Source organism: Morchella importuna, assembly GCF_003444635.1.
Source record: "Morchella importuna strain M04M26 chromosome Unknown Morimp01GS013, whole genome shotgun sequence".
Classification (NCBI taxonomy): domain Eukaryota; kingdom Fungi; phylum Ascomycota; class Pezizomycetes; order Pezizales; family Morchellaceae; genus Morchella; species Morchella importuna.
This window is the reverse complement of record NW_025763410.1, coordinates 916303-942111: the sequence shown is the minus strand read 5'-3', so window position 1 is coordinate 942111 and position 25809 is coordinate 916303. Positions and strand designations below refer to the sequence as shown.

Here is a 25809-nt window from a genome sequence, read left to right as displayed (position 1 = left end):
ACTCGTTCGCTCGTTCGTTTCTTTCCGTTCGTTACGTTGCCCGGGGGAAAATTGGCATGCACAACAGATAACCATGAACCGACAAAGAAAAAGGGCAAAGGAAAACCGGAAGAAAACTCGTCCCATAAATAACAATTAGCGGGGGTGGGGATAGGAAAACCGTCAAATTCATCGTGATCATAAGATACCAGTAGCTAGTAAGCTCTCTCTCTCTCGGGGACTGGTGGGGAATAATGCAAAAGGCGGAGGCGGGTATGGGTATAAGGCTCCGCGGATATGATAGGCCTTTTCTTTGGCTGCTTTCTTCTTGCTTTTTTTTATCCTCCTGTGGAGTCGAGTCTGTGGGCTGGTGAGTGTGTTGTGTGGTGGTGGTTGTTATAGTAGTTGTAATTGTAGTAGCTTTTTTCGTAGTAGTAAGTAGTAGTATGTAGTAATAGGTAGTAGTGGCTGTTGCTTTTGTTCTCGTAGCAGTGATCCGCCGGCTGGTGTATGTATAATATGTACGAATGTATGTATAACCATTTTTTCCGTTTCCGTTTAGCTCGCTGACTTCCACGAGGCCAAAGAATAAAAAGCCCATTAGAAGACCCTCGCAGATCCCCACAAACAAGCCTCGGAGGAGAGAAGAGAAAAAAAGAAGCGAAGAAGAGAGGAAAAAAGAGACCTGAGCAAACAAAAAACAAAAACACCCCGGAAAGAGAAAGGAAAAAAACTAGTTAGTAAGATAAAGAAAAAGGGATGTGAGATATGGATATAATGAAAGACAAAGCTAGGACCAAACAAAACAACAGAATCAACAGAATTCCCCCGCCGTTTTGTAGAAAAAAGGAAAAAAGAACCCCAAACTTTTTTTGTTTCCCCCCGGGCCCACCCCGCAAAGCAAAGCACAATAACACAATGCATTAACGCAAGGAGAGAAAGGGCAAAAAAAATAAGCTCAAACAATAAAAGACACGAAAGGGAAACAATGGGACAGGAAAAAGGAAAAGAGATTAGAAAACGACAAAACGCACGAAAAGAAAAAAAAAACACCGCTGATGATGATATACCCCAACCCGAACAAAACCGAAAACCCAACCCTTATTTCCCATTTACCGCTACCCCCCCCCAGTTAGTTCAAGCTCTCTCGTTTTTTTCACTTCCTATCCTACACGACGCCCACCAGATGCCCCGCCGCGGCCGCGCCCCTCGAAAACTCCCACCCCTCCTCGAAGCCCTCAAAGCTGCCTCTGCACTCAAACCCATCTTCCATATCCAGCGGGCTCTCCACCAAATCTCGCGCGTCGTCCACGATACTCTGCATCGTCCTCTTGAGCTTCCCCACGTGCTTGACCAACTCCCGCAGCATATCCGTGTCGAATTGCACCTTCTTTGGCTTCCCCGTGACGATGGCATCGTCGCTCTGCCCGCGCACATGGTGGCCCCCGCTCTGCTGCATCCGCTCCATGATCCCCTTTGCAACCTCGACTGGGTCATTCCTGTCGATTGTTTTCCTGCTCTGCGGTGAGATGTTGGGTGGCGTGTGGCCGAACGAGCGCCGGAGGAGCGGCGTGCTGGGTGCGCCAATGCCGCCGCCGCCAAAGACGTCGTCGTCAGGTAGCAGAATTGAAGAGCGGCGGTGAGAGCCCTTGGAGGGCGGCGTCCGTGAAGGTGCTTCGGGAACGGCGGGGATTGGCTGGTCGTCGTCGAGTGTTGCGAGCGCAATGATGCCTTCGGCCTCGTCGAAGATGGCTTGGTGGACGCCATTGCGCACGCCGGAAGAGATTGCGAGCGAGCGAAGATGTTTCAGATCTGCGAGTCATACCCAATTGGATCAGCCCCGCCATTCATCACCACGCCTTGCAGTAGTGGGGGGAGGTGAGGTGGGGGTGGGGTGGGAAAAAGCAAAAAAAAAAGGAAAAGGAAAAGGAATGGGGAAAATGAAACATGGAAAAATGTGATGTCTGTCATACCTTCAACCAGCAGGGCAAACTCTCGCACGCAGCCAAGATGCCCGATCACGCTTGCTTGCTGCTCCTCGATCGCGCGCGGGATAACCATATTCAAGCATCCGCCCTCGTCATCGTCATCCAGGAAGTCCTCATCCCAGTTCTCGCTCGGCAGTGGCACCCTCCCATGAGAGTTTACCAGCGGCATGCTCTGCGAGCGGACATGATAGCTTGGAGCACGGCGCCCGGACCTTGAGGAGGTGAGCATGATGCTCTCCTTAGCATGGATTGTCTTTGATCTCTTTGCATATGAAGGCTGTGGCTGCGGTGTCGGGCTGACGCTCTCGCTCCAGTCCAATATGCTGCTATTTGTCTCGCGGATACTCGAACCGTCATTAATTGAGAAGCCCTCAGGCGCGGTGCCAAACGACGTGCTGCTGGCATTGTTGCTGTGCAGGCCTAGCGAAGCGGCTGACAGGAGCCCGCTGTACGGGCGCAGCCCCCCCGAGACAATCCGCATCCCATCGTCATCACCATTGCGCGACGGCGCATCCCAATCGCTGCTTGAGCCGTCCTCGTCGTCGTCGAATGCCTTGTGGGCGTTCGATGTTGTTGTTGTCGCATGCATATTACTACTACTATTATCCCTATTCTTGAGACTGCCAAACTCCCCGCTCACATAGTGCTTGTACCGCAGCGGGTGGGGTGCGTGGTGGTGATGATGGTGCTCCAGCCCGCTGCCAAATGGCTCGTCCTGTTGCTGGTCAAAGAGCTGATCCGCCCTTGGCGTCAGTTCAGATGCCCGCGTGCGCAGCGAGTCAAACACCGTATCGCTCTGGAAATCCTCCATATTATCCTCGCTGCCCACCAGCGTGGACGCCCGCTCCGAAGCGCTGATAAGCGACAAACGGTGCTGGCGGTCACTGATTGAGAGTGGCACGATGTTCTCCCCGTCGTCCAGATCGAGGTCAAAGTCGTGATGATGATGATGCATGTCATCGTCTACATCGGCATCATCGTCATCGCCGTTATCGGAATCCTCGGGGGAGAGCGATGATTCGTGACGGTCGCCGTTCTCCTCCTCGTCCTCCCCCTCTTGCTGCTGCTGGTCAGGGTCGGGCGAGTAGGCGCGCGACACAAAGTCCATGTTCCCGTCTAGTTGGGGCAGCGACGGGACCGGTGGGATGTCCTCCTCGTGCGATGCAGAGCGTGTGTGGTAATAGTGATAATGATGATGAGAGGAGGGGGAGTGTGTGTTTGAAGAAGAAGGGGAAGTGGAGGTTGTGGTGTGAGAGTGTGTGTGGAAGGTATTATGATGGGTGGTGTGGGTGGTGGTGGAGGTCGCATGGGTGCCGGTAGCACAACTTGCAGCTGCATCGGTGCCGGCGGGGACGACTGATCTTCCATCCTCCCAAACCCGAAATCCAGCGCGCTGAGCCCATCGCAGCACCCGTCAACCCCATCGCCATTCTCGCACGTATTCAGGCTTCGATAGTGGATCGGGGCCGTCTGTAGATAATTCACGCCCGACAGCGACCTTCGGCGCGCACTATTTCTAGGCGAGGTCGCACCCATCCCCATGCCCATGCCCATTCCCAGCGCCATCCCGGTCGACGAGCGCCTAACCGCCGCCAACTCCACAAGATCGTCCATCCGCGACGCCGGCCGCGAATCGAAAAACAGCGACGACTCGGCCCCCGAGAAGACCGACTCGCTGTCAATGTCGATGTTGAGCAGAAGATGCTGCTGGTGCTGCTGCTGAGTGGTTGCCGGTGTTGGTGCGAGCATCAGTGTCGGCCCGATGAGTTCCCCGCGGCCACTGCCACCGTTCTTCTGCAGCTGCTTCGGGTAAATCCGTCGTACCCCGCTGAAGGGCTTTCTAGGGAGCTTCAAACCCCCTGGCGAGGACGGCGTGGAGGGGGAGGTGGTGGATGTGTATTTTGATGATGAAGGCTTGTGACGTTTCGGGGTGAAGAAGCCTCGCCATGAAGTCGTCGGCGGAGGAGGTTGTGCAAGTGCTTGCTCCTGATGTCTGTGAGAAGCAGCGGAGTGCGAGAAGAGGGCGGAGGTGGATGGCCGTGACGCATGGATCGGCGAGATGGGGGAAGACTGGCTCTGGGCAAATGATTGGTGAACGCCCGCAGTGGAAGGTCGTTGTCTGTGGCTTGGCGAGTGGTGGTGGTTCGCTGCTGCCGGGGTTGTTGGTTGTGGTGGTGTGGTTGCTGCTGGTACTGCTGCGGGTCTGGTTGGGCTGCCTGTGGTGCTGCTGGTGGGGCTGTCATGCTCCCCCCCGTCCTCAGCTGGCCTGACAGCATTTCGCGACGACGGGTTGCGCTTCACCAGCTTATTCCCCGTGCGCGGTCTCGAGCTGGACCGCCGGGCCCCAAACGGCACTAGCGAACTCGACGTGTACGGCCTCGACCGCGACGAGAACGAGCTCGTACTCCGCGACTGCGACGTTGATGAAGTAGGCGAAGACGGTGTTGACGATGAGGACGAGGACGACGAAAACGACTCTGAGAGCCGGTGTAGCCACCGGCGCGAGGTGGATGTTCTGGGCGAGGGCTCTTCTGGGAACAGTGTTTGCCCGTTATTGTTGTTGGTATTGTTGTTGGTATTATGATTACCACTCCCACTGCTACTTCCACTGCCATAATATCCGCCCCAGCTCTTCCTTGCACTCTTCCGCTTCTCGCTCCTTGGTGTGACAGTCTCTGGTTCTCGGATTATAGGTGTGGTGTTGTTTGTATTCGTGTTGGTGGTGGTGGTGATAGTATTAGGGTTCGTAAGCTGGTCGTGGGCGTCGTTCGGCTTGCACGGGCGTGCCAGAGCAAACCCGCAGGCTGCTATTCCGACCGTGGAAGTCGCACATAGCTGGACGCGGGCAGTCTCTGTTAGTCAATCCGTTCCTCGTTTCCTGTTTTTCCTGTGTTTCTGTAACCCCAAGTGAACGAGACAAAAGAAACACGTGCAGTAGGAGTCGTGGTGGTAATGGTTGTTGTAGTAGTAGTAATAATGGTGGGGAGTAGTAGTGGTAGTAGGGTAGGTTGTGGGGTGGTGGTATGATGTGATGATAGACAAAGAGAGAGAGGTAAGAAGGTACGAGGGTAAGGTAGAGAGAGATAGATAGGTAGTTAAGAAAATAAAAAAAGTATACATACAGTAGAAACGGTTTTCATATTTCTAGTTCCCGGTACGGTAAAATACTTTTTAAAAGAGCGACGACAAAGAGGGCAGGGCGATCAACAGAAATATACAATAGTCCAGATATTGTATCATGAGCATTGCATCGTGATACGGTTTCCTTAAAGAGTGTGAGTGTGTCTCTGATGTGATGTGACTTAGTAAGTTAAGCAATATGCTGGGTAGTACCGGTTGGAATGGGGTTTGTTTGTATTGATTGAGTCAATATCAAAAAAAAGGTAAACAGCCCAAATCAAATCGAATCGAACGGAGTCAACAAAAATAAAATATAACGAAAGAGAAAGAAAGAAAAAACGACCGCCCCGTATGCTATGCTATGCAGCAGACAGGTACCGCCGGCAAGTGTAAAATAAAACAAAGGCTAGCAAAAACCCAGATCGATCGGTGGGTGGGTAGGGGAAAAGATCTAGATAGGAGGAGGGGTGGTGGTGGGTGGATAATGGTTGGTTAGTAGTAAGTAGTAGTACTTGACTTGACTTGGGGGAGTGGTTGTGGTTGTGGTTGTTTTGGATTTCGATGTATCTGATTTTCGATTCGGTTCCCTCGTTTCGAATTCCGTATCTTGCAGCAGCAGCAGCCCAGAAGTCGAGAAGAGACGGTGAGCAACCCAGTACCCAATAACCTTCTTTCCCGAGTATTATTCTGTCTGTCTACAGTTGCAGTCGAGGAGGGGAGGGAGGAGAGGGGGGGGCGAAGAAAGAAGCAAGCCGGGCCTCAAACAGACGAATGAGTGCAGAAGAAGTAGAAGAAAGGGCCCTCGAGTGAGAGAGAAAGCACCGACGAAGTAAGGCAAGGCAGAGCTAGAGAGTAGTAGAAAAAACTAGACTAACCACCTAGGTACAGACAGAGCAACGAACGAACGCGCGCACGGCCAAATTGAAGAAGTAGTGAGAGAGTGCGAGTGATCGAGCTAAAAAAGGATCCGGTAAGGCTCAGACAGAGTAAGGTACGGTACTCTCAAATTCCAAGACCCCGTCTGTGTCTGTGGTTTTGGATTTTGAATAATATTTTTTTCTCTTTCGCGATATATATCTGCGCGCGGATCTTTACTGTGTGGCCCCTCTCGAATGGGTAGTGCAGTAGACAGGTCTCGTGTTTTTGATCAAAAAGTCGATATATCCGGATGTGTGCGCGGGGGAGTATTAGAATGATAACTCCTTCCTTCCCTTAACCCTTTCCAATGTCTCTTTTTTTTTTCTTTATCTAGGTATTCCTTTTTCCCTTCCTTCCTTCGAAACCGGTCGTGGATTGGATTGGATTGAATAGCTAAGCTTTGATTTGGTGGAAAGCTTTTGTTTGTTGATTCAGAATTCGAATTCTCGAAAAAAATTCCTTCAGCCTGCCTAGGGATCCCAACAAACACGAGAATTCCAATTGCAGGAATGTCCGGTCTAAGAAAGAAAAATAAATACTCTATCGCGAAAAGAAAGAAAAAAAATAAAAAAAACACCTCCGAGTTCAATTGTGTGTCTGTTCTTGTGCAGCAGCCTGTGACCGTGGATAGGGGAAGAGCAGGAGATCAGAATCAGCTAATCGGTAGACAGAGACAGAGACAGCAGACGGAAATGCAGTACAAACGCTCAGAAGAAGAGGATGGGTGTTCGTTCAATGGGAGGGTGGGGGGCGAGGAAGGGACGGACAGCCAGCCAGTTGCTATGCTATGTGACGCTGTGCAATGTAGGGAATATGCATGTACACTTTGGCGTACATACATGCAGAGTGCGAGAACTGAGTGATGGCAGCAGGTGTAGGTATGTGTATGTAGGTGTAGAGTGAGATAGGATGCACATACCGAATCGATAGGCAGGATCACAATCACAAAGTTGATAGATATCCCAATCCCAGTTATCGTATGGACTTGTGGGTTATGCAGTATCAGGCCCTGCGTACTCTCCACCTAGTGGGCAGTGGAATAGAGTAGAGCAGGTACCGGCAGTAGTAGTAAACAGGAGTAGTAGTAGCTCTCCTGTAGTTGGTAGAATAGTAGTACTAGTTGGAAACAGATGTTGTTTTGTTTCTGCCCTAAGCTTTAAGACCGATATATCAGAGCAGTATGTAGTGGGAATAGCAGCAGTAGCAGTACGGGTAAAACACCACCAAACCGCGCAATCGCAGGAAACGAAACAGAAACAGATCAGATCAAACCTCCCCAGAGAAGACAGAGACCCCAAAAAACACAAAACAACAAAAGAGCGTGAAGGGCGCTAAAGCCAGATCTGAAAGAGCAAAAGAACGAGTTACGAGAGTAAAGGCAAAGGCAAACTGTAAGAAAAACTAAAAACACACCCGTCTGGTTGGTTGGTTTTTCACTGCGAACAACACAGCAGCAGTTCAATATCCACCTCTTTCTAATTCGGGTACTCAAGAGCCCATCGCTTAGCCACAAGAGGAAAGGGCTCATACGGCTACGGGTGCGAGACCAGGGGCGGCAGCAGGGGCCCAGGGGCAGCCAAGAATGGAATTAAACCCCGTCTCGTCTTTCACTTCACTGCTGCTGCCAGCCCCCGATGGATGCCCCAGTTCAGGAACAGGAACAGTCAGTGGCTACCGCGACTAGAGCACTCCAATGTCCATCTAACCAGCCATCCATCCAGCCATCACCTACCCACCTTAGCTGTGGCATTTTCTTTCCTCATCATGTCTCTGCTTGTTTGCATTTCCCTCATCCACCTCTTCTGTGGCAACACAACCATAACCTTGCACGCCCTAGGCCCTGCCTTTCTGCAATTTGTTTGGTAACATCGGCGGCGCTGTGTGACGATGCTGCATTATCCGCGCGCTGTGCTTTTCTAGAACACCAAGATGGAGAAAAGAAACGACCATCCAGCTAACTAGCACAGGCACTCGCTCGTCCCAAAAAGAAACGAAACATTATCTCCACCCCCCAGTCTCTTTTTTCCCCGTACTTAATCTCCCTCGCTGCTGCTCTCCCTTCCTTCGCACCCATCAATCCAGCCAGGGAGGGACGAGGAGGGATTGTCCTTGCTTACCTCCGGATATATCGGAAAAGTAATATTATTCCACTTTCAATTACCTGTGCCGTTCGTGGGGATCAGGAAGAAAAAAAAAAGGAAAAAAAACGAGATGAGATTTAAAAACGATGAGCCAAATCTTGCCCTGTCCCGCGGTACGCAGGTACAGTATTGTACATTCGTGCCCTCACTCCCAGGTCTGCAGTCTCGTTTACCCCGGGATCGTATAAACATCCGCCAGGCAGCCAGACACCTGTGTACCCACCTCACAGACTCTCTCTCCCCTCTGCTACAGTGCTACGGCTCCATCACAACCCATCACTCAGCGCAACCGGGCCGGAGAGAAACCCGCAGCCCCAGCCCAACGCAATGTTTCTCTGTCTGCTCTACCTACATATGTAAGGTACCATACATCCGCCATATGTATGTATCCCATGGGACACACACACCCCTCCACACCACCCCCAAAAAATACGAGCATTGAGTCGCAAAACCACCGTTTTCGGCAGACCGTAATTTCATTTCTCACTCTTTGGCTGGTGGTGGCTTTGATCAAAACAACCCGCGGGAATTCTCGCTCTTCCCCCACAAAACGGGAAACGGAAAATAAATTTCGCTATTTACACGCAGCAGCAGCAGCGGCGAGAAGGCGCCTCGTAATCTCCTATCAGCTCAGCCCAATTGCCCGTGAGCGAGGATCTTAAGGAAATCACTCCCCCCTCCCCTCCCCTCCATTACATATCTCCGAATATATATGAATATCGGCATGTATTTAGAGTGGATAGAGTACATGTAGGCAGGTAGTTGATCAGTGATCTTCGGTTAAGTACTACTACCTTCCCTCTCGACTCAATGTCTACTCTACTTAGCGAACATCTTGTTTCAGGGAAACCCATCCCATCCCATACCAATATGTCCTCTCCATATATGCCACTAAATCGATCACCCCCCCCCCCCCCACCCACCCCCATCCGCCCCCATGGCCGGCCAGGTGCAAGGGAAGGTAAGAGGAAGATAGGATGCAGTACCCAGTTTGCGTAAAAAAGTTTATCTCACCTTGCGTCCTTACTTCGGCGTAAGTGTCGGAGTTGAGGCTCGACTCCTACGCAAACCAGGTTATGGAGTAGTAGTACAGTAACAGCCCGGATCGCCGAAACGGCAGGCAGGCAGGCAGGCAGCAGCTCTTTGTTTCCCAAATATAAGCCTAAGCCCTATGTACTGCACCCCACTCTCTCAATCTCTGCACCGGTGAGACAGTGCACGGATGCTCGTGGGTGATGTGATCATAGGTACCTACGGCTAGGTAGATGTGAGTTAGGGTAGGCCGTGGACGAAGGGCTCTTGGACGTTGACGGTAACTACGGGTCGGTTGCAATTGGGGAAGAGCTGGAGCTGGAGGAGGAGGAAGCACTACTCTACGTAGAATGCTAGCTCTGCAATTGCTCTAGAAGAAGAGACCTTTTAGTGCTTGCATGTGCGGTGTTGTCTTTACTTTATGGAGTAGAGTTCAGAGCTGTATGTGTACACATGGCCGAGTGCTATCGTGGCTCTAGATTTGCAATTGGATGCGTCTGTAGTAGCTACATACATGTACTTAGCTAGCTAGAGGCCTCGAGTAGAATACATGTACCAGCTACCTGTCCTACATGATTGGGACTGGACTGTTGTAGATAGAGGAGTGGCACCTGTTAGAGAGACTCGAGAGCAAAAATACGTATATAAGGTACCACCGCCTCAAATCTCCATTTCCCTGTCAGTTTTTCCTGATTACTCTAACCATCAAATTCTAAAGCAGCTGCTCACGATGGGCAGCAACGGCTTTTCCAAGCCAAGCCGAACGTCGTTGAGGTCTAGGCGCACCAACCCGTCCACCGTCCACTGTTCAGAACCACACCGGCCGCCGCCGACGCCGCGCCCACTGACGCAACGAAACAAAACAAAACGGACAGAACGCACAGACACCCGAATCAATCGGATGGTTTCCGCCCTCCCTATTTGAGAAACAAAAGGAGGCATGGAGAAACACCCACACTCACACAAACGGATCTGGTTCGGGGGGGTTCGGATCATTGATGTTCCCTACGATGATGATGATGTGGTGGTTGTTATTATTGTCGTGTGGGGTATATTATAATTACTGCGAGTGCACTTTGAAATTTGCTTACATCGTTCAGCTCAATTCCTTTGCACAAAAAACTCATATAGGGAGGGCTCTTTGTTTTCGGAATAGACACTGCTGCATACATCATAGGAACATACTAGTATTCTCCTATTTCAAACGAGGCATCTATTCTCGCCCTGGTTGGTTCAGCTAAGCTGCATCGAAAAGGGAACTGAGACATCCAGACATCACTAAAGATGCACGGATAATTCGAATATGGTCTATAGCCGCCGTTACGTTTCCTTCGTCCGATATGTAAACAACAACAACAAGCACTCTCAACATGTCAAACTATTGGGCCATTCCTGGGTTCATGCCATCTGGATTTCCACTGCATGATTGGTATATTGGGTGTGTGTGTGTGTGTTTACTTACTGAAGTAGAAGTGTGTAGGTAGACGATTGATCATGCTCCAACAACAAACCTGGTCATGATTACCGTCTCGAATTGTCAAGTCAACAAACGGTGCATCCGCCTTCATTGGCCCATAATAGCTAACTAGCCTTTCACACTCTAGCTTTCCCTTTTACCTACATCCTATCCCACGTTACTGCATCACGCATCACGCCGGCCTTCGCTCTAGTGTGCAATTCTGCCCCCGACATCATCCATCCCATCACACCAGCTGCTGCACAGGTGTTCACACAAACCGGGGTGTTTGTTGATGGGATTGTCTAAAGGGAAACCCTTTGTCACCGTACTTTGTTGACATGGCAACCCACTTTTCTTCGTTCGCGTGGGATAGGTTAAAAAGGGACATCAAAGCTTACTTGCCCGCAATCGTGGGGCTGGGGAAAAAGGAAACCGCGTGCGATTGCCGCTTTCGTCGGCGTGGTGGTTCTTGGGCTTTGTTTCGCCGTGTGATTTGTCTGCTAGGAGTACCTACATGGATAGAATCCTCTACATACAGTGCCGACTACACTACATGTATGAAGCTGTGAAGGTTGGTACAGCGACTGCGTCGACGGTGTCCTAAATAGGTGCTTGATGGGACGGGTCGACAAGTTAGGGGACTTGTGGTTTCTGTGAGATTCATCACGCATCTCGTGTACACACTCCCAACGGGGGCATTGGAAAAGTGAATAGGGGATATCTGCAGTATTCGAGTGCTCAGGAGATGCATTTACTTCATCAATAAACATTTACGTATAGGATGAGTTGTCAGGAGGCCGTATGATCGATGGTCATACCATATATAGGGATTTTCAAGAATATTCTCCGGTGAAGCACCAAAAGCTTCCGTGTTATAACCCTTATTCATCTTCCTTGTCTAAAGTATGGATGTGATTCTCCTGATGCTGTGCAGGCAGAGCGAAATTCTCCGAAATTGATGGAGCTGTGCATATATGTAGGTAGGTTCTTGTTGTATTTTTATATATACTTTATATAAAAGTTTAAAGACTACCAAAAATGCGGTGTATGCGAGTGATCACCCATGACGAAAACGCAACAATTTGTCCAGCTCATGGCATTGAAACCGGGCCACAAAAGTTACGGATAAGATATCCAATCGTAAGACACAAATTAAAAATTATAATTGGTAGGTAACTTCCTAAAAAAGATACAAGAGGAATGATATCGTCTTTTAGAGAACACATATCATTGGATCCGATAACACGATAACTGCTGACAAAGAAGACAACTAGAAAGAGCACGAAAATCAACAAGATATCCAGGCAACTAAGCGATACTTAAGATATACGTACTAAAATGCTGAAACAAGTTTTAAAGAGCCTTTCGATGCCGGATATGCTCCTGACATTATTTACGAGCACTTGCGATATTGGATACTTCATATACCACCACTTCACAGCCGAACAATCACACAATGTAGCTACATCAATACGCCGATAATCAGATCATCTTTACCTACTCGGACGAATACACCATCATATTTCTAGGGAGCATTACTTCAATATCCTACACTTGAATACCTGAAAGGGCCTCCGAAGATCAAGACAGCGAGAATATATCTCAATCCTAACGGCTCCAAGTTTTATAACTGGCATCCTATTCCACAGCGTTTCAGAACCGTTGGTGTTGCCAATTTCAATTGATGGACCTATAGCTAGACTTCTAGGAACCATAGAATAGCTATCGCGAAGACGATTACACTATCGTCGCCCGCGACATCGATGGTCACTCGAGATCTCGAGACCTTAAAGTCTCGGATTCGAAGGCCGGGCTTCGATAGGTTAATCGATATATATCGTTTCCGAGAGACATCGAGAGCTACAAATTAAAGGTAATATCTCTAACTACATGTATTCTTAATGTATGGTTTGATCAGGTGCCTAGATGTTAAGAATGTTAATGCCATAGGTCAATGACGTATGACGAGCGGCAGGTACATCTTAACGTAACGCACCTCCGACTCCGAAGCTCGTGAGGTATCTCCTACCTATATCCTGGCCGGCCACCCCCACCCCCACCCCCATCCCCAATTGCAAGATCAAGCATTTCACCACACAAGATCGGTCAGTCGACCAATTGAACCTTGGCATAAATATCGATATTCCCAGCTAAACTCCAAACGAAACATCCATCGCCCGGGCACCCTCAGGCAATCGAATTTCAAAACCGCGGTATCTTGGCATCCGTTAGTGGCATCCATAAAGAATACACAAGGGCCTGGATAATAGACAAATGAACTCTATCAGATAACCTACGTCGAGCCCCGAATACCCGCCATCGCCTATCGCGGTGAACCAGTGGCGTATTTTATCGACACGGGATAGGCAGGTGTCACTCTACTTTACACCCATTACTCGTGCATAATTAAGCGCCAGCAATACTCGATAGTGCCTTGATTCGCGGAGAGCTCTCGCCCCATATCTCGGCCAATAGCTCACGCATCATTGTGGCGAATGGTTCCAGCCGTACGTTAAGCATGTTTGTTTGGTAATTAGCCTCCCCTCCTTTCCCGTGGACTCGGTTTCTGCGGCGTGTTTGATAAGATGGCACGGTTTGCCTTACTTACTGGCCGATGTAAAGACTCGTTAAGTACGTCTGCCTTGATGGTGGTACGATTTTGTTTGGTTGTTTGTCTTGTCTTGTCTTTGATTTCGTCCCGATCATGGGCAGTTTGACGCCTTGTACGACAGGCCCGTTTCGTGGTCGTGATTAATGACGCTATCATACACCCCCTTCGGCACCAATCCCAAACATAAAATTTCCAGCCTAGCTAGTAATCAAACTTTCTGACACGGTCATGCCGTTGAAAATCTATACCGAGTGATATCCCATGCACTCACACACCACACCTCACCAGTGACTACCCGCGAGGTGTAACCAATATCACGATCAAGTAATTCCCATTACTCACTCGCTTACCAGAAAATGCCAGTGACGGAAATAGGGATAGTTTGTATGAGAGATCGCCGCCACTCCATACAAATAATCCTTGCCGTTCTTTTCGTGGTAAACGAGTATACTTAGCCAATCAATTCATACCCCGCCTCCATTCTGAGGCGTCCCCAGTGCACGAGTTACCCCCAGAACCACACAAGGCAAGGCATGCGCAAGGAACCGTGAAGCTGGCGACAATGACGTATCGTGATCAGCGGGAAGCTGGCTTAAAACGCGGGGAAACAGCTACCTATATAAATACATAGATAGGTGTCTAGACAAATAAAGAACTACATAATCCACATCTACAGCCTCCGACTACAGTTAACACAACCCATCAGCCGATACTCCCCCCAAAACCCCCAAAACACATCCACAATGGCCTCCGCAGAAACCTGCCCTCTTAACGCCCCGCACCCACCCCAAGAGGGCTCTATCCACGCCTTCGAACACCTCCTTCCTACCATTAAAAGTAGTCTCATTAAGTTACGTCATAAGCACTCCAAGCACTCGCCAGACTATTTCGCCGCCGTCGAGAGCGTGTCAGATGCGGATCTAGTTGCGTTTGGAGTCGAGGATCTGGTGTGTGTGAGGGTTGGGACTAGCTCTGTAAGTTTTCTTCTTCTTTCCCTTTCATCAGAGAAGTGTATGGGAGGCTGAATGGAAGGTACATGTAGTATGGACTCCACATATTCGGAAAAGTGCGGCTTCCAAAGACGCACGGTGGGTATATCCACATCAGGATGTTTGTGGGCGGAGGCGGAGACGGGGAGGACGAGAAGACATACAAGCTCCATGGCATCTACACGGAGGAGAAGGAGGACGAGGATGGGCGGAAGTGCTATAGGGCCATTATGGGCGAGGCGGATGAGTTGGAGTGGTTTAATGAGTAGTTGCGTTTAGCTAGCTAGTGGGCGGTTTAGGTAGCTGGTTAGTAGCTACAAACGTAGGAAATACCAGACGGCGGGGAATTAATTGGGAATTGGAAAGTTGATTGTGTTTCCACGTATTGTTTGCTTGCGCTCGTAATTGATATCATGAAGCTGTAGCGGAGCTATCGTGAAGCTCAAAAGCTCAAGCTCTCAAGCTTTCCTACCCCACTATTGTCCTAGGGTAAAACTAGCGTGTACCACTTCCACGCCTTGGCAACCGCGCACCAACGCGTCTCACCCCAGCGGCGCGTCTCCCCACTTACAATAACCTGCTACTATTACCACACACACAATGTCCTCCGACACCGAAGTCGACGAAGCCCTCCGCGACGTATTAAACCCCCCTAATTACCCTCTAAGAAAGAAAAAGCCATAACTAACCACACACCACAAACAGCGGCTCAAATCAGCCCTCTGGTTCACCATCGGCAAGATTGTCGACGCCGAGTGCGTGACCCTCCGTACCAACGCCAGCCCGCAGTTCATTGCGGCGCTTACAGAGCTCGTGTGGACACAACTTGGTCCTCCCCCTCCCCTCTCCCTTCTGCCGCGGGTGTAAACGCACGTCAGAGCTAACACTCAGCAATCAATAGAGAATGTTGGCCGCGACCTCGAGAGCTTTGCGAAGTACGTCCCCGCCCAATCTGCCATCCTACGAGTCCATATCCTACTCCCTAGCTGGTCTTCTAGCGCAGTAGTAATCCAAATACTAACCCGCGCGTGACACGACAGACACGCAGGCAGGACCACGGTAAACACCGACGATGTGCTGCTGCTTGCGCGCCGGAACGACGGGCTGGAGGAGCTGCTGAGGGGGTTTGTGGAGAAGGAGGTGGCGGCGGGGAAGGGGAAGGGGAAGGGGAAGGGGAGGGCGAGGTAGTGTAGGTAGTGTAGGTAGTAATGAGAAGTTGTGGTTGTGGATCGAGTGACTAGTGGTTGGAGTTGGTGGGGCGGTGGTGAGTTCTGCTGAGATGTGGTGAGTGATGAGTGGTGATGTGGTGATGCTGTGGGGGGCTTGGTGGGTTTGTAGTGGGTAAGTGCTGGCGTGTGGGGGGTATGGCGAGCTACGAGTGATGAATGATGAGGGGCGGGTGGGACGAGTGGGTCGAGTCCGCTCGTACGGTGGACTTGATGAGTGTGTAGTTGGGGGCGGGCGGGGTGAGACCATGGTATTGAACCCTGGATTAGAATGTGCTGATTCTACGAGTACATGAGTCTTCTACTTGCGTATAGTATCTTGGCCCTCTCTTATTCTACATGTACCTATAAGGCCGGGCTAGGAATACCATCGCGCTCCAAAGCCCGGATGCCACGGCCTCATCATGTGCCATCACTCGCAGCGAACAGTTGTTTTCTTTTCTTTTTTTTTTTGTTTAACTCATTAATTGCATACAACCCTACGGTTATGGCAATCTCGCAGCGGATAGTTGTGGCAAAGAGAGCCAAGGACTGAAACTGCAACTTCTCACTGATAGATGGCATCTAAGAGAAAGTCAACATATTTCCTGTTACTTGTTTCTTACCACGTAGCCCTCAATTAACTCCCACACAAATCTATCTTTACCCCATTATCTATCCATCTCCCTTGATATCCGATCCTCATCAACACACTGAATTAATGCCCCATTTTTGCTTAAAAAAAGATAACTATATCGAGGATGTCACGGGAGATAATACGCATAAAAACCGCACGCAATTAATACACCACCGGTATACAGAAAGAAATTCTCGCGCTCTACTACGCTTTGGCAAGTAAACCCTTTTATGCCACATGTCACAACACCCCTCGTCCCAAACTAACAAGGCTGCTACCACGCCCACTGTTATAATATAAATAATAACACACTATAGTGATCGAGCCATTTCTCGGGGACTACCATTGAATGGTGCGGGTAAAAAAACCTATTATCTGCCGGTATATACATTCGGACCCAAGAATGTATTCCAGTTGCGTAGCCAACTCACAACTTCTCTACCTACGCATGGCCATAACCATCCAATCTGGCCATAGAAAACCCAGCCCAGCGTCGTCTGTTGTAGTTATTACATTGTTTCTATAGGAGCCGTGTTGTAGTGAGGAGCGCCCCGAGTGGGAGAGATGTATGGAAGCCCCTCCAAGTATATTGTTTCGTGGGGGGTGTCGCTCTGGGGCTTCTATTAACCCGCGATGGTCTACCATATGAGCGTCCTTTATGAGAAACGGCTGTTAAGGTCCCTCGCCCAGCTCTATATCTTGACCGGAAGCTCTAGTAGGTGGAGCGGCCTATTCAATATAGGATTAGAGGATGGTAGTTCGACTCTGATGGGCTACTTCTTGTTTTTGCATAAGGTAGGTTCTTCCGAGATAATGGTGTGGTGGTCTGGTGGGGTGTGAGGAGGAGCTTGTTTAGTTTGTCGAAAGAACGAGTCCTTGAGGAGAGTTAGTAGCTACGTTCAAGTTAGTATAAGTTTATCTTGCCAGCTGCTACAAGATAGATATAGGTTAAGTCATTATAGTTAGAATCTATATAAATATAGAGTTAGCTTTCTGGCGTCAAGTATCTTTCTGGGTTGGGTGGCCATGCATGGGAGGTCGCTTTGCTGATTGCGAGAGAACGCGCATAAAGCAACCATAAACCGTTGCCAGAAAAAAAAAAGGTAAACCTCAATAAAAACTATTTACACAAAGCCCCGAACTTTTTCCGGCTCCTGCTTCAAATACACTCTCTAACCCCACGATATCAAGCGGGCCAACTAAACCTCATTACTAGGATAGATGACCTTGTCAATGGGCACGAACTCCTCCTTAATAGACCTCGCACTGACAAATCTCGTCAAGAGACTCATGCTGCCTGCCTTATCGTTTGTTCCACTTGCCCTCGCGCCACCGAACGGTTGCTGACCTACAACGGCGCCGGTGGATTTGCAGTCTGTGATTCAATGTGTTAGATTATTACTTCAATTGGGTACTAGAATAGGGGATGTACTGATGTAGAAGTTTCCTGAAGCGTTCTTCAGGCTGTTCTCCGCAATCCTGACCGCAATACGATCATTTGCAAACACACTTCCAGTCAAAGCATATCCACCACCCGACTCATCCACCAGCTTCAATGTCTGCTCGAACTCTGCGTCGGGGTACACGTAGACAACCAACACGGGCCCAAACAGCTCCTTATCGAACAATTCGTGCTTCGGATCTTTTGCAACATATACAGTGGGGTGGATATAGAAACCCTTACTATCATCATACTTGCCTCCCGTCAGACACTCGAGCGACGAGTCCTTGTTCGCAGCGTCGATGCAGCTCTTAAGCTTATCGAATGACGCGCGGTGAATCACGGGGCCAATAAAGTTATCGAAGCCCTCGTCTGGAGCGCCGACCTTGAGGTCTTCAATCTCCTTCTTCATGGACGCCAGGAACTCCTTCGCAAGCGACTGCGGGATATATGCTCTCGACGTCGCCGAACACTTCTGTCCCTGGTACTCAAACGCACCTCGTACCGTCTGCACCACCGCATTTCTCAAATCCGCCGACGGGTGCACCACATGGAAATTCTTCCCTCCAGTCTCACCGACAATTCTGGGATAGCTTCTAAAGCGGCCCTCGACGACGCCCTCTGCAATCTTTCCATACAGGTGGCGGAAGACGGCGGTGGAGCCCGTGTAGTGGAGGGCGGCGAACTCCTTGTGTGCAAGGACGGTCTTTGTGACCTGTTCGGCGTCGCCGGGGACGAACTGGATGACATTCGGGGGAAGGCCGGCTTCGAGGAAGATCTGCTGGATGAGGTGGTTGCTGTAGACGGCGTTGGGAGAGGGTTTCCAGATGACAACGTTGCCCATGAGTGCTGGGGCCGCGGCGAGGTTGCCGCCGATTGCGGTGAAGTTGAAGGGCGTGATGGCATAGACGAAGCCTTCGAGGGCGCGGTATTCAACGCGGCTATTAGTTAGGGTTTGGGTTAGTCTATAGTCTAATTATATTTAATGTGGGGTAATAGTGGGGTAATTCGTACTTCCAGATACCAGCACCGTTCTTCGGTGGTTGCTGGGCGTAGAGCTCTTCAGCGTATGCAACGTTAAACCTCAAGAAATCTATTAGCTCTGCCGCTGCATCGATCTCCGCCTGCCATGCATTCTTGCCCTGACCCAGTATGGTGGCAGCCATCAGGTCATATCTGTATTTCCCCGCAATCAGGTCTGCGGCCTTGAGGAATATGGCCGCACGGTCCGCAAACGGCAAGCTCTCCCACTGCGGCTTGGCAGCAAGAGCAGCCTCAATGGCCTGATTGACCTGAGCTGGGGACGCCTGTGATGAGGAGGCGAGGGTGGTGCCGTGGGCTGAGGGGATGTTCTGAGGGGACACAGATTCGGTGGTGATGGTTTGGGAGTTTATGAAGAGAGGGACGGTGATTGGAGCCTTTGAGCGGAGGGATGAGATGGCGGCATCGAGGCCAGCGCGCTCAGCTGAGCCTTTGGCGTAGTGCCTCTATGCAGGATTGTTAGTTTTTTTTAAATTCGTTCTAAGCATGGAGCTACGTCCAATTGCTCGTCTACGAGGATGGATTGGATTGGATTGGATGGTAGTGGTAGCAGCAGGGCCTTACATTAGGTTCGTTCTCGACCTTGGGTACTCTGAAGGAGGCCATTGTTGCTTTTTTTATAGCTGTAATCTTCGAGATGGATGCGAGTGGGGAACGATGGGCTGAGGGTGATAGCAAAGATCTACTGGGAGCAAGCAGTACAGCTGAACTAAGTGATCTCGTAGATGAAGCTGATCTGGCAAACATCGTAGAGTAGTGGTGGGTTGGCGTAGCTTTATATAGCTTCTATGAACAACTAGAGCTTACCAACGGCTTCTGAGGGGAAACGAAGGAGAGGAGCAAGCTGCAATTACGCAATTCTACAGCTAGATGCGGAGAAAAGACAAGAAAAAAAACTGGCTTATCTATCTGTCTGTCTGTCACACGCGCAAGGAAGGAAATAATAAGTCAGATAAGTGAGTAAGGAAAGAGGAAACAACCGAAGAACCGAAATATGCAATTGTCGTGAGCAATTGGCTTGTGTGTGTAGCTGATGGGGCTTTTTATTGCTACAGCGCGGGGTCTATCGGTTACTAGCGGCTTGCCGGAATCAAGCTTCGGGAGCAACTGCACTTAGGGGAGTCGGGCACGGCATCACCACGGTAGCAACTGCACTTAGGGGATGTGCCCGAAGTCACCTGCACTTAGGGGAACAGCGCGGGGGAAGCAACTGCACTTAGGGGAATGGATGGAAAACGAGCAGAGAAACACCACATGCACATCGACGATAGTGGTGGTGATAGTATGTAGTGGTGGCCCTGCAACTCTGTTTCTCATTCAGGTACCGCCGAATGCTAGCTATCTTATCACCTCCCCTCGGAAGATTGAGGGCTCGGGGTCGGAGTCAAGGCCGAATTTTCGCTCAATTGCTCCTTCCATTGCCTCGAATGAGGCCCCTTCAGATTGTATCTTGAATTCACATTACAAATTTCTATCTTCATGTTGCCGTCCATAGCTAAGCGCCGTTGCGGAGGAGGGGTGAATAACCCTGACCCTACCAACTCTCCAGGATCTATCTACTCTAGATACGAAATATTTACCAAGGCTAACCGCATTTGAAAAATCTACGGGCAAATAGTAGAGCAGGAACTCTTGGCTTTGGTGAAGGTGGAAATTGGCGCTCTCATACTAATTACTCCGGTGAAACTTTAGAAGTAGGCGATCGAGTGAATGAAAAAAGTTTTCTTCAGATCAAGGATTCACCGCGCCGCGGATATGGGATAGCTATAGGAAATATCGCCGGATTCTAATATCATACCACTGCGGTGTGACATCACCGGCGTCTATATCTATGTTCATCGAAGAAGAAATTTCGCAACCTAGGATTTCGGGGACGGCGTTCATTGGCAGAGGCCTTTCAATCTGCACCGAAACATGCGATCCGAAGGAGATCTACTAATCTGCAGGGTGACAATGATAGGTTAATATGAGGACAACTAACTAACTATCATGAGTCCAACTGTCTTGATAGCTTGCGGATTTCGAACCACGTACTTCTTTTCATTGTCGTTGTAGCTCATTTTCAAAGACTCGGTTTTCATTTTGTTGCTTTTTCTCTATAAGACTCGAATCGGCGGGCTCGACTCAGTAAAACGAATGCTACATGTAGGTATGTCTTTCCCATGAGCCCCTCTAAAGAATATGTCTCAGTTCTGCCATAAGCATACAGCCGCTCCATATCCAGGAGATGTGTGTATAGCAAGTTCCCTATGCATATGGTTAGTTATAAGTTCAATATTTATGTAATTATTAACGATTCCCATATACATACTTTGAGGAGGGCAGTCCACAAGGCATACATGTAAAACCTCCGGCATATGGAACTTTTGTCTTTTAATTTGAGAGTAATTCTTTGGCCTTCTCGAACAATTGAATTAATATCCTTGCCTTGAGTTGCTCGAGTCGTTCACTAGGTGTATAGTTTAGATTATGCAACTCCTTAGGCACAGGCAAAACTTGTACGCGTGTGATATCGCTGCTGGAGTTATCATAAGAAGGTTCCTTAGGAAAATTTCTATTAACGATAGCATGGATACGTAAACTTTGAGCAGTTTGAGGTGAATAGAAGAACTTACTACTCTAAAGCGTGATGACTGGTTGTGAATTAATTGAATTAATTATGCTAGCTTTGGCAAGTTATGTATTAATTCAGTTCACGGACGGTCCCTTTAGTAAACGCCCAAGTATGTTAAGATAACTTTTAAAGTGTTGTATTCGCTAAAATTTCTTGCTTGATCTGTACACCTTTCGACCCAAAGCGCCAGATCTAGCTATCTAAAACGAATATCTCCACATTCCCATTAATTCCAAGCACAATCTTTTGTCCAAGCACCCACTTTCTGTCCAGTTAGCTATGGGTTCTCCAAAGAATCGACCAATTAAAACAGAAGATGGTATGCTATTACTCACTTTTTTTCCCCAGCCATACCCAGATCTAAAAGAATCCGCTAAGTCTTCCAAGCCTCCTAGTACTCTGCATCACCCTATTCAAAGTATGAACGCTCTCCGCGAGACTCATAATCCACTCATTGAACTGGTCGATCTCATCTAAATCCATCTCGCCAGTTCCAGTAGCAGCGGAGATTTCGTCGATGAAACGAGTACAGTCAACCATGAAGGCCAGTCTATGCATATGAAAGCTCCCCCTGGTAAAGGGGGGAGCGAACAGATAGTGTCCGACTTCGACCGGACAGCCGCCGTAAATGAAGAGGTAGATCTCCTGGAAGCGGAGGTTGAGGTTCAAATAAGACAGATTTAGGTGCATATAATCGGGGTTGACGCTGAAAGACATCTTGGTCTGGGTTTCCTTTATGTTAGTGGATGCTTTTGGGATTTTGGAAGATGGTTATAGGAGAGATTGAGGGCTGGATGGATATTGAGGAAATTTATTTATTGAATTCATCAGAATATCGAATGAGGAGTGAAATAAGATGACGAGGAATATTGAAGAGCGAATGGATAAGGGGGGATAATATTCACCGAACCCATCAGAATATCGAAAAGATGAGAAGATCGAGCAGTGGATGGATATCGAGGGATAATATTCATCGAATTCATCAGAATATCGAATGAGAAGAGAAAGATGATGACGAGGAACTTCTTTAGCTCTTACCTGTGTGCTTATTCGTTTAACTTGATGAATAAAGATGTTCGTGATCGTGATCGTGATCGTGAATGTGTGATGGAGTTTGTCTGTCTTCGAGTTGTATACTCGAGGTTTAGAAAGTTCAAACGAAAAATATTATCGTGGGATTGGAAACAGAGTCACGTTGCAAAAGGGGTTTCCTTCGAGTAGGGCACCAGACACCTTTTCAGTCGTCGAACTTCTTCTCTCTCAGGAGGGAAAGGTGGCCGTGCTGTGTGGGCTTCTCCATAAATTTGAGTGCGCATGCACATATCAAAACAGACTTACCGTACTTGAACATAGTTTGTATGGTAATAGAGATACTTTAAATCTTTTTATCTTCTCTTTAGCGCGTGTCTTTCTTACTTTAACCCCTTCGAACAAGGCCTACACCCTCTTTCTTCCTCCGTGACATGTAAATACTTCTAAATCCCAGCTGTCAGTTTGTAAAACCTTCAAGTCTAGCGTGAACGTAGTCTTTACGAAGAACAGAGATTCAACCAGAATCTTTTATTGGAAGGTATATAAAGAATAAACCAGGCAAAACACCATCAACTCTATTTTGCAGTAGCTCAACAGCAACCGAGTGATATATTGTGATCCTCCCTGGGTCAATGAGCGGGATAGAAGCTATGACGTATTCCGGCGTACATTGCACTGATATCAGCGGGTAACCGATGTACTGGTCAATAAAATTGAGTCGTACATCATGGTACATGAGTACATGTTTTGTGATTATTTGGCGTACAACGATGTACGTATCCGCTTTCGCATGCACACGGGTGCTTAATTATACACAGCCCGCGCGTGCTACCTAAAGTGTTGAATATCAGTAGCACATACACTTCTAACGAGGCTACACGTATATCAGTCTCACTTTCTCTTTTTATCCAGATGTCTTCCAGCGTATAGGAGAGCCGAAATGCCTAAATTCGTCATCCTATTACGGCTATATTGTAAGAAGGCGTAAAGTATGTATATCAAAGCCTCGTCTGTGAGTTACGTAATCTATGTAATGGTTAAATGTTTCGTGAATGATGCGTTATACAATCTGTAGGCCAGTTTGGAGGAAACAACGAAAGTGGTGAACGACAAAGAAATATGCCAAGACCGGTTTATTCCAATGTTTTCAGAGAACTGTTTCGATTAGTTCGGAGTTTGTAGCTCCGTAAAGACTTGATACGATTGTGCGTTCACGAGATAAAGATGAACACGAAATGTTGACGTACGGGCGTAGAGATTTTAACAAATAGTAATTTTTAGAAGAATTGCTAAGTTCTGGAGCTGGGGTTTCCCCCGCATAGTTGAAAAGCCCCTGTCTGCCAACACCCAGTGCCTATCTTCGCCCCGCAAATAGCGGATGACCCATATTCACTCTAGAGGGCGCAGTAAATGCGCTCTTAGCCATTGAGATAACAAGGAAAAATGCGGGTGTAGCCAATCAAGTGTCTTCAGCTCTACTGGTTTTGACTATCTTAGATCCCTGTATATTGCTGAGTCAGGTTTACTGCTGTCTCAAAATCACGGTGCTTCTGCTCGCTCATCCTCCGACTCTGTACCTTGCGACCCCCTAAAAAACCTATCCTTCCTGTTTCTAGGATGATGACTCATGACCGAGTGAGATGCAGTGAATGCCAAGCCGTGAAGCGTCGGATTTGACGGATTGAACCACCGACCGCACTTAAGACCATCCCCCAAACACTAATTCTTGAACTGTACTAGTAATTTCACTGCGGCATCTTAGGAAGCACAATGCGTATATAGTTATTCTCTGATTGGACTTTTCAGACACTGTCACACTCAAGTATATCTCTTTCAAGAAAGAATTTCCGAATAGTGAGACAGAAATTAGTCTGATGGCCCCGAGTTATTTTATAAAAATCACCGATTGGCTCAACACTAAATACTATCCATATAGGTACTACCTGACTACATAACTTCATAGGTCTTACGGACCTTCGCCTTCCACTATAAGCTCGGAACTAAATCTCATACCTTTCCATCAACTGATTATTCAATACGCCATCCGGAAAGTCATCTTCACCCAGAGCAGTAGTATGAGCCCAGGGTTTCTGTCTATTCTCCTCCCGAATAGTCGCCGAAAAGCATGAGCTCCATCTCAACCTAGGATATGCCGCTACCACGTCGTCTATAGTACCCCGGTGAACCAGCTCGGGATTGATACCCATATTATCTATTCCGTCCGCCCCCACAGTAAGCACTGAATTTTATAGATCGCCCCATGTGGAATGTGTCATACCAAAAACAGTCGCCAGCTGAATCAACAGTCCCAAAGTAGTGATCGTCCCCACAGTTCCCAAGTCCTGGTGCCTAATGATCGCCTCTGTGACTGCCTCGGCCGTGGTCACATCATCCTTAACAAGTAATCCGTGGGCCAAAAAGCCTCCGTAAAACTCAAACGACATCTTGGTTCCCGACATGTTCTTCTCAGTCGTTCCGATATCATGTAGAAGGCACGTAAGGAAGTAGGTTTCTGCTGATAGATCCCAATCGGGGAACTGTTGTTGTTGGATGACACGTCCGTAATAGTACACGCGCATTGAGCTGAGGGCGGCCAGTCAGCTTCGTCTCTGTCTGCCCAGGAATGTAACGCGATACATACTGGTTGAGCGTCTCTTCTCTTAGTTCTGCCTTTGCATACTCTAAAACACGCTTCGCGAGTGGTGTATCTGGAATGTGAATATCGCTGACCATGAGGGGGGTTGGTTCATGGAGATACTTCTGGCCCTTGAGAACGACGTTAAAGTCGCGTGGGACAGCAGTGAATCCGTGTTTACTCATTTTCTTCTTTTTTCTTTCTTCACAAAACCGATATCAAGCCTGTAACTGCTCAGAACACTATTGTTGGAGGAGGTGGGTGTAGCTAAGGGTTTATGTATCTCTCAGAACCTTCACAATGACGGATGCCAAACGTAAGCACACCAGAAACAACACTAGCAACTGCAGTAATAGTAAAAGGCGCCGCTGGATCATGTGTAAAGGGCTACCCCACACCTCTCTTTGACTAATTGCTTGTGTTGGGTATATCTGTGCTAGAAGAGGTGAGGTGAGGTTAAGAACAGATGGATAAACGTCCATGCAGTATTGTATGACGTCATCCGTCAGGTACATTCAAAACATGTCGTGTTGACTCCGCGGAGGGTTTCATCCGCTGCGGTCCGGGGCGGCTCATAGAAGTGCACGAACCAGTTCCCTCTGAAATTGTCCCTTCATCTCGCTTCCGCAGAACCTATGTATCCCCGAGGTGCTCTGCGCGTGAAGGCTCAGAAGCCTCGAGGCTTGATTGGTGCTGGCTTGAACGGTATTTGAGGGGATATCGACCGTAAACCAGCCAAGCTAAACTAGGGTGCAGTTTTAATTGCAGCCACCAAGTGCGCATTCGCCGATGAAACAAGTTTACCACCGCCCAGAAAGGGCTGTTGTTTGGCATTTGCAAGTAAGATGGAGGGGCGTTTGCCATTACTAGTGGCTCGCCATTGGCTCGCCATTGGCTTATGTAGTAAGGAGTTTATACGTATATTATTAAGCCATATAACTGGTTTTGAGAAAAACAACTGGTACCA

At 48.6% G+C, this 25809-nt stretch overlaps 6 protein-coding genes across 6 annotated transcripts; 2 read left to right on the top strand and 4 right to left on the bottom strand.

The window, feature by feature from the left end:
• Window positions 1-1147: 1147 nt before the first annotated feature.
• Window positions 1148-5107, bottom strand: LAJ45_05143 (uncharacterized protein; the record flags this gene model as incomplete). The annotated part of the gene is made up of 4 exons (XM_046114715.1): window positions 1148-1791; window positions 1953-3360; window positions 3453-4802; window positions 5090-5107. 4 exons carry the CDS (start codon window positions 5105-5107, stop codon window positions 1148-1150), a joined length of 3420 nt encoding a protein of 1139 aa, XP_045972264.1.
• An 8884-nt stretch (window positions 5108-13991) lies between these two features.
• Window positions 13992-14506, top strand: LAJ45_05142 (uncharacterized protein; the record flags this gene model as incomplete). The annotated part of the gene is made up of 2 exons (XM_046114714.1): window positions 13992-14222; window positions 14291-14506. The coding sequence occupies 2 exons, from the start codon at window positions 13992-13994 to the stop codon at window positions 14504-14506; spliced, it is 447 nt and encodes a 148-aa protein (XP_045972263.1).
• A 331-nt stretch (window positions 14507-14837) lies between these two features.
• Window positions 14838-15425, top strand: LAJ45_05141 (uncharacterized protein; the record flags this gene model as incomplete). Its single annotated transcript, XM_046114713.1, has 4 exons — window positions 14838-14876; window positions 14943-15066; window positions 15139-15172; window positions 15278-15425. 4 exons carry the CDS (start codon window positions 14838-14840, stop codon window positions 15423-15425), a joined length of 345 nt encoding a protein of 114 aa, XP_045972262.1.
• A 1853-nt stretch (window positions 15426-17278) lies between these two features.
• On the bottom strand, window positions 17279-19167 carry LAJ45_05140 (uncharacterized protein; the record flags this gene model as incomplete). Its single annotated transcript, XM_046114712.1, has 4 exons — window positions 17279-17454; window positions 17512-18461; window positions 18535-19007; window positions 19126-19167. 4 exons carry the CDS (start codon window positions 19165-19167, stop codon window positions 17279-17281), a joined length of 1641 nt encoding a protein of 546 aa, XP_045972261.1.
• A 2368-nt stretch (window positions 19168-21535) lies between these two features.
• On the bottom strand, window positions 21536-21892 carry LAJ45_05139 (uncharacterized protein; the record flags this gene model as incomplete). The annotated part of the gene is made up of 1 exon (XM_046114711.1): window positions 21536-21892. One exon carries the CDS (start codon window positions 21890-21892, stop codon window positions 21536-21538), a length of 357 nt encoding a protein of 118 aa, XP_045972260.1.
• Window positions 21893-24207: 2315 nt separating this feature from the next.
• LAJ45_05138 (uncharacterized protein) lies at window positions 24208-25027 on the bottom strand (the record flags this gene model as incomplete). Its single annotated transcript, XM_046114710.1, has 3 exons — window positions 24208-24419; window positions 24486-24790; window positions 24849-25027. The coding sequence occupies 3 exons, from the start codon at window positions 25025-25027 to the stop codon at window positions 24208-24210; spliced, it is 696 nt and encodes a 231-aa protein (XP_045972259.1).
• Between the last annotated feature and the right edge of the window lie 782 nt (window positions 25028-25809).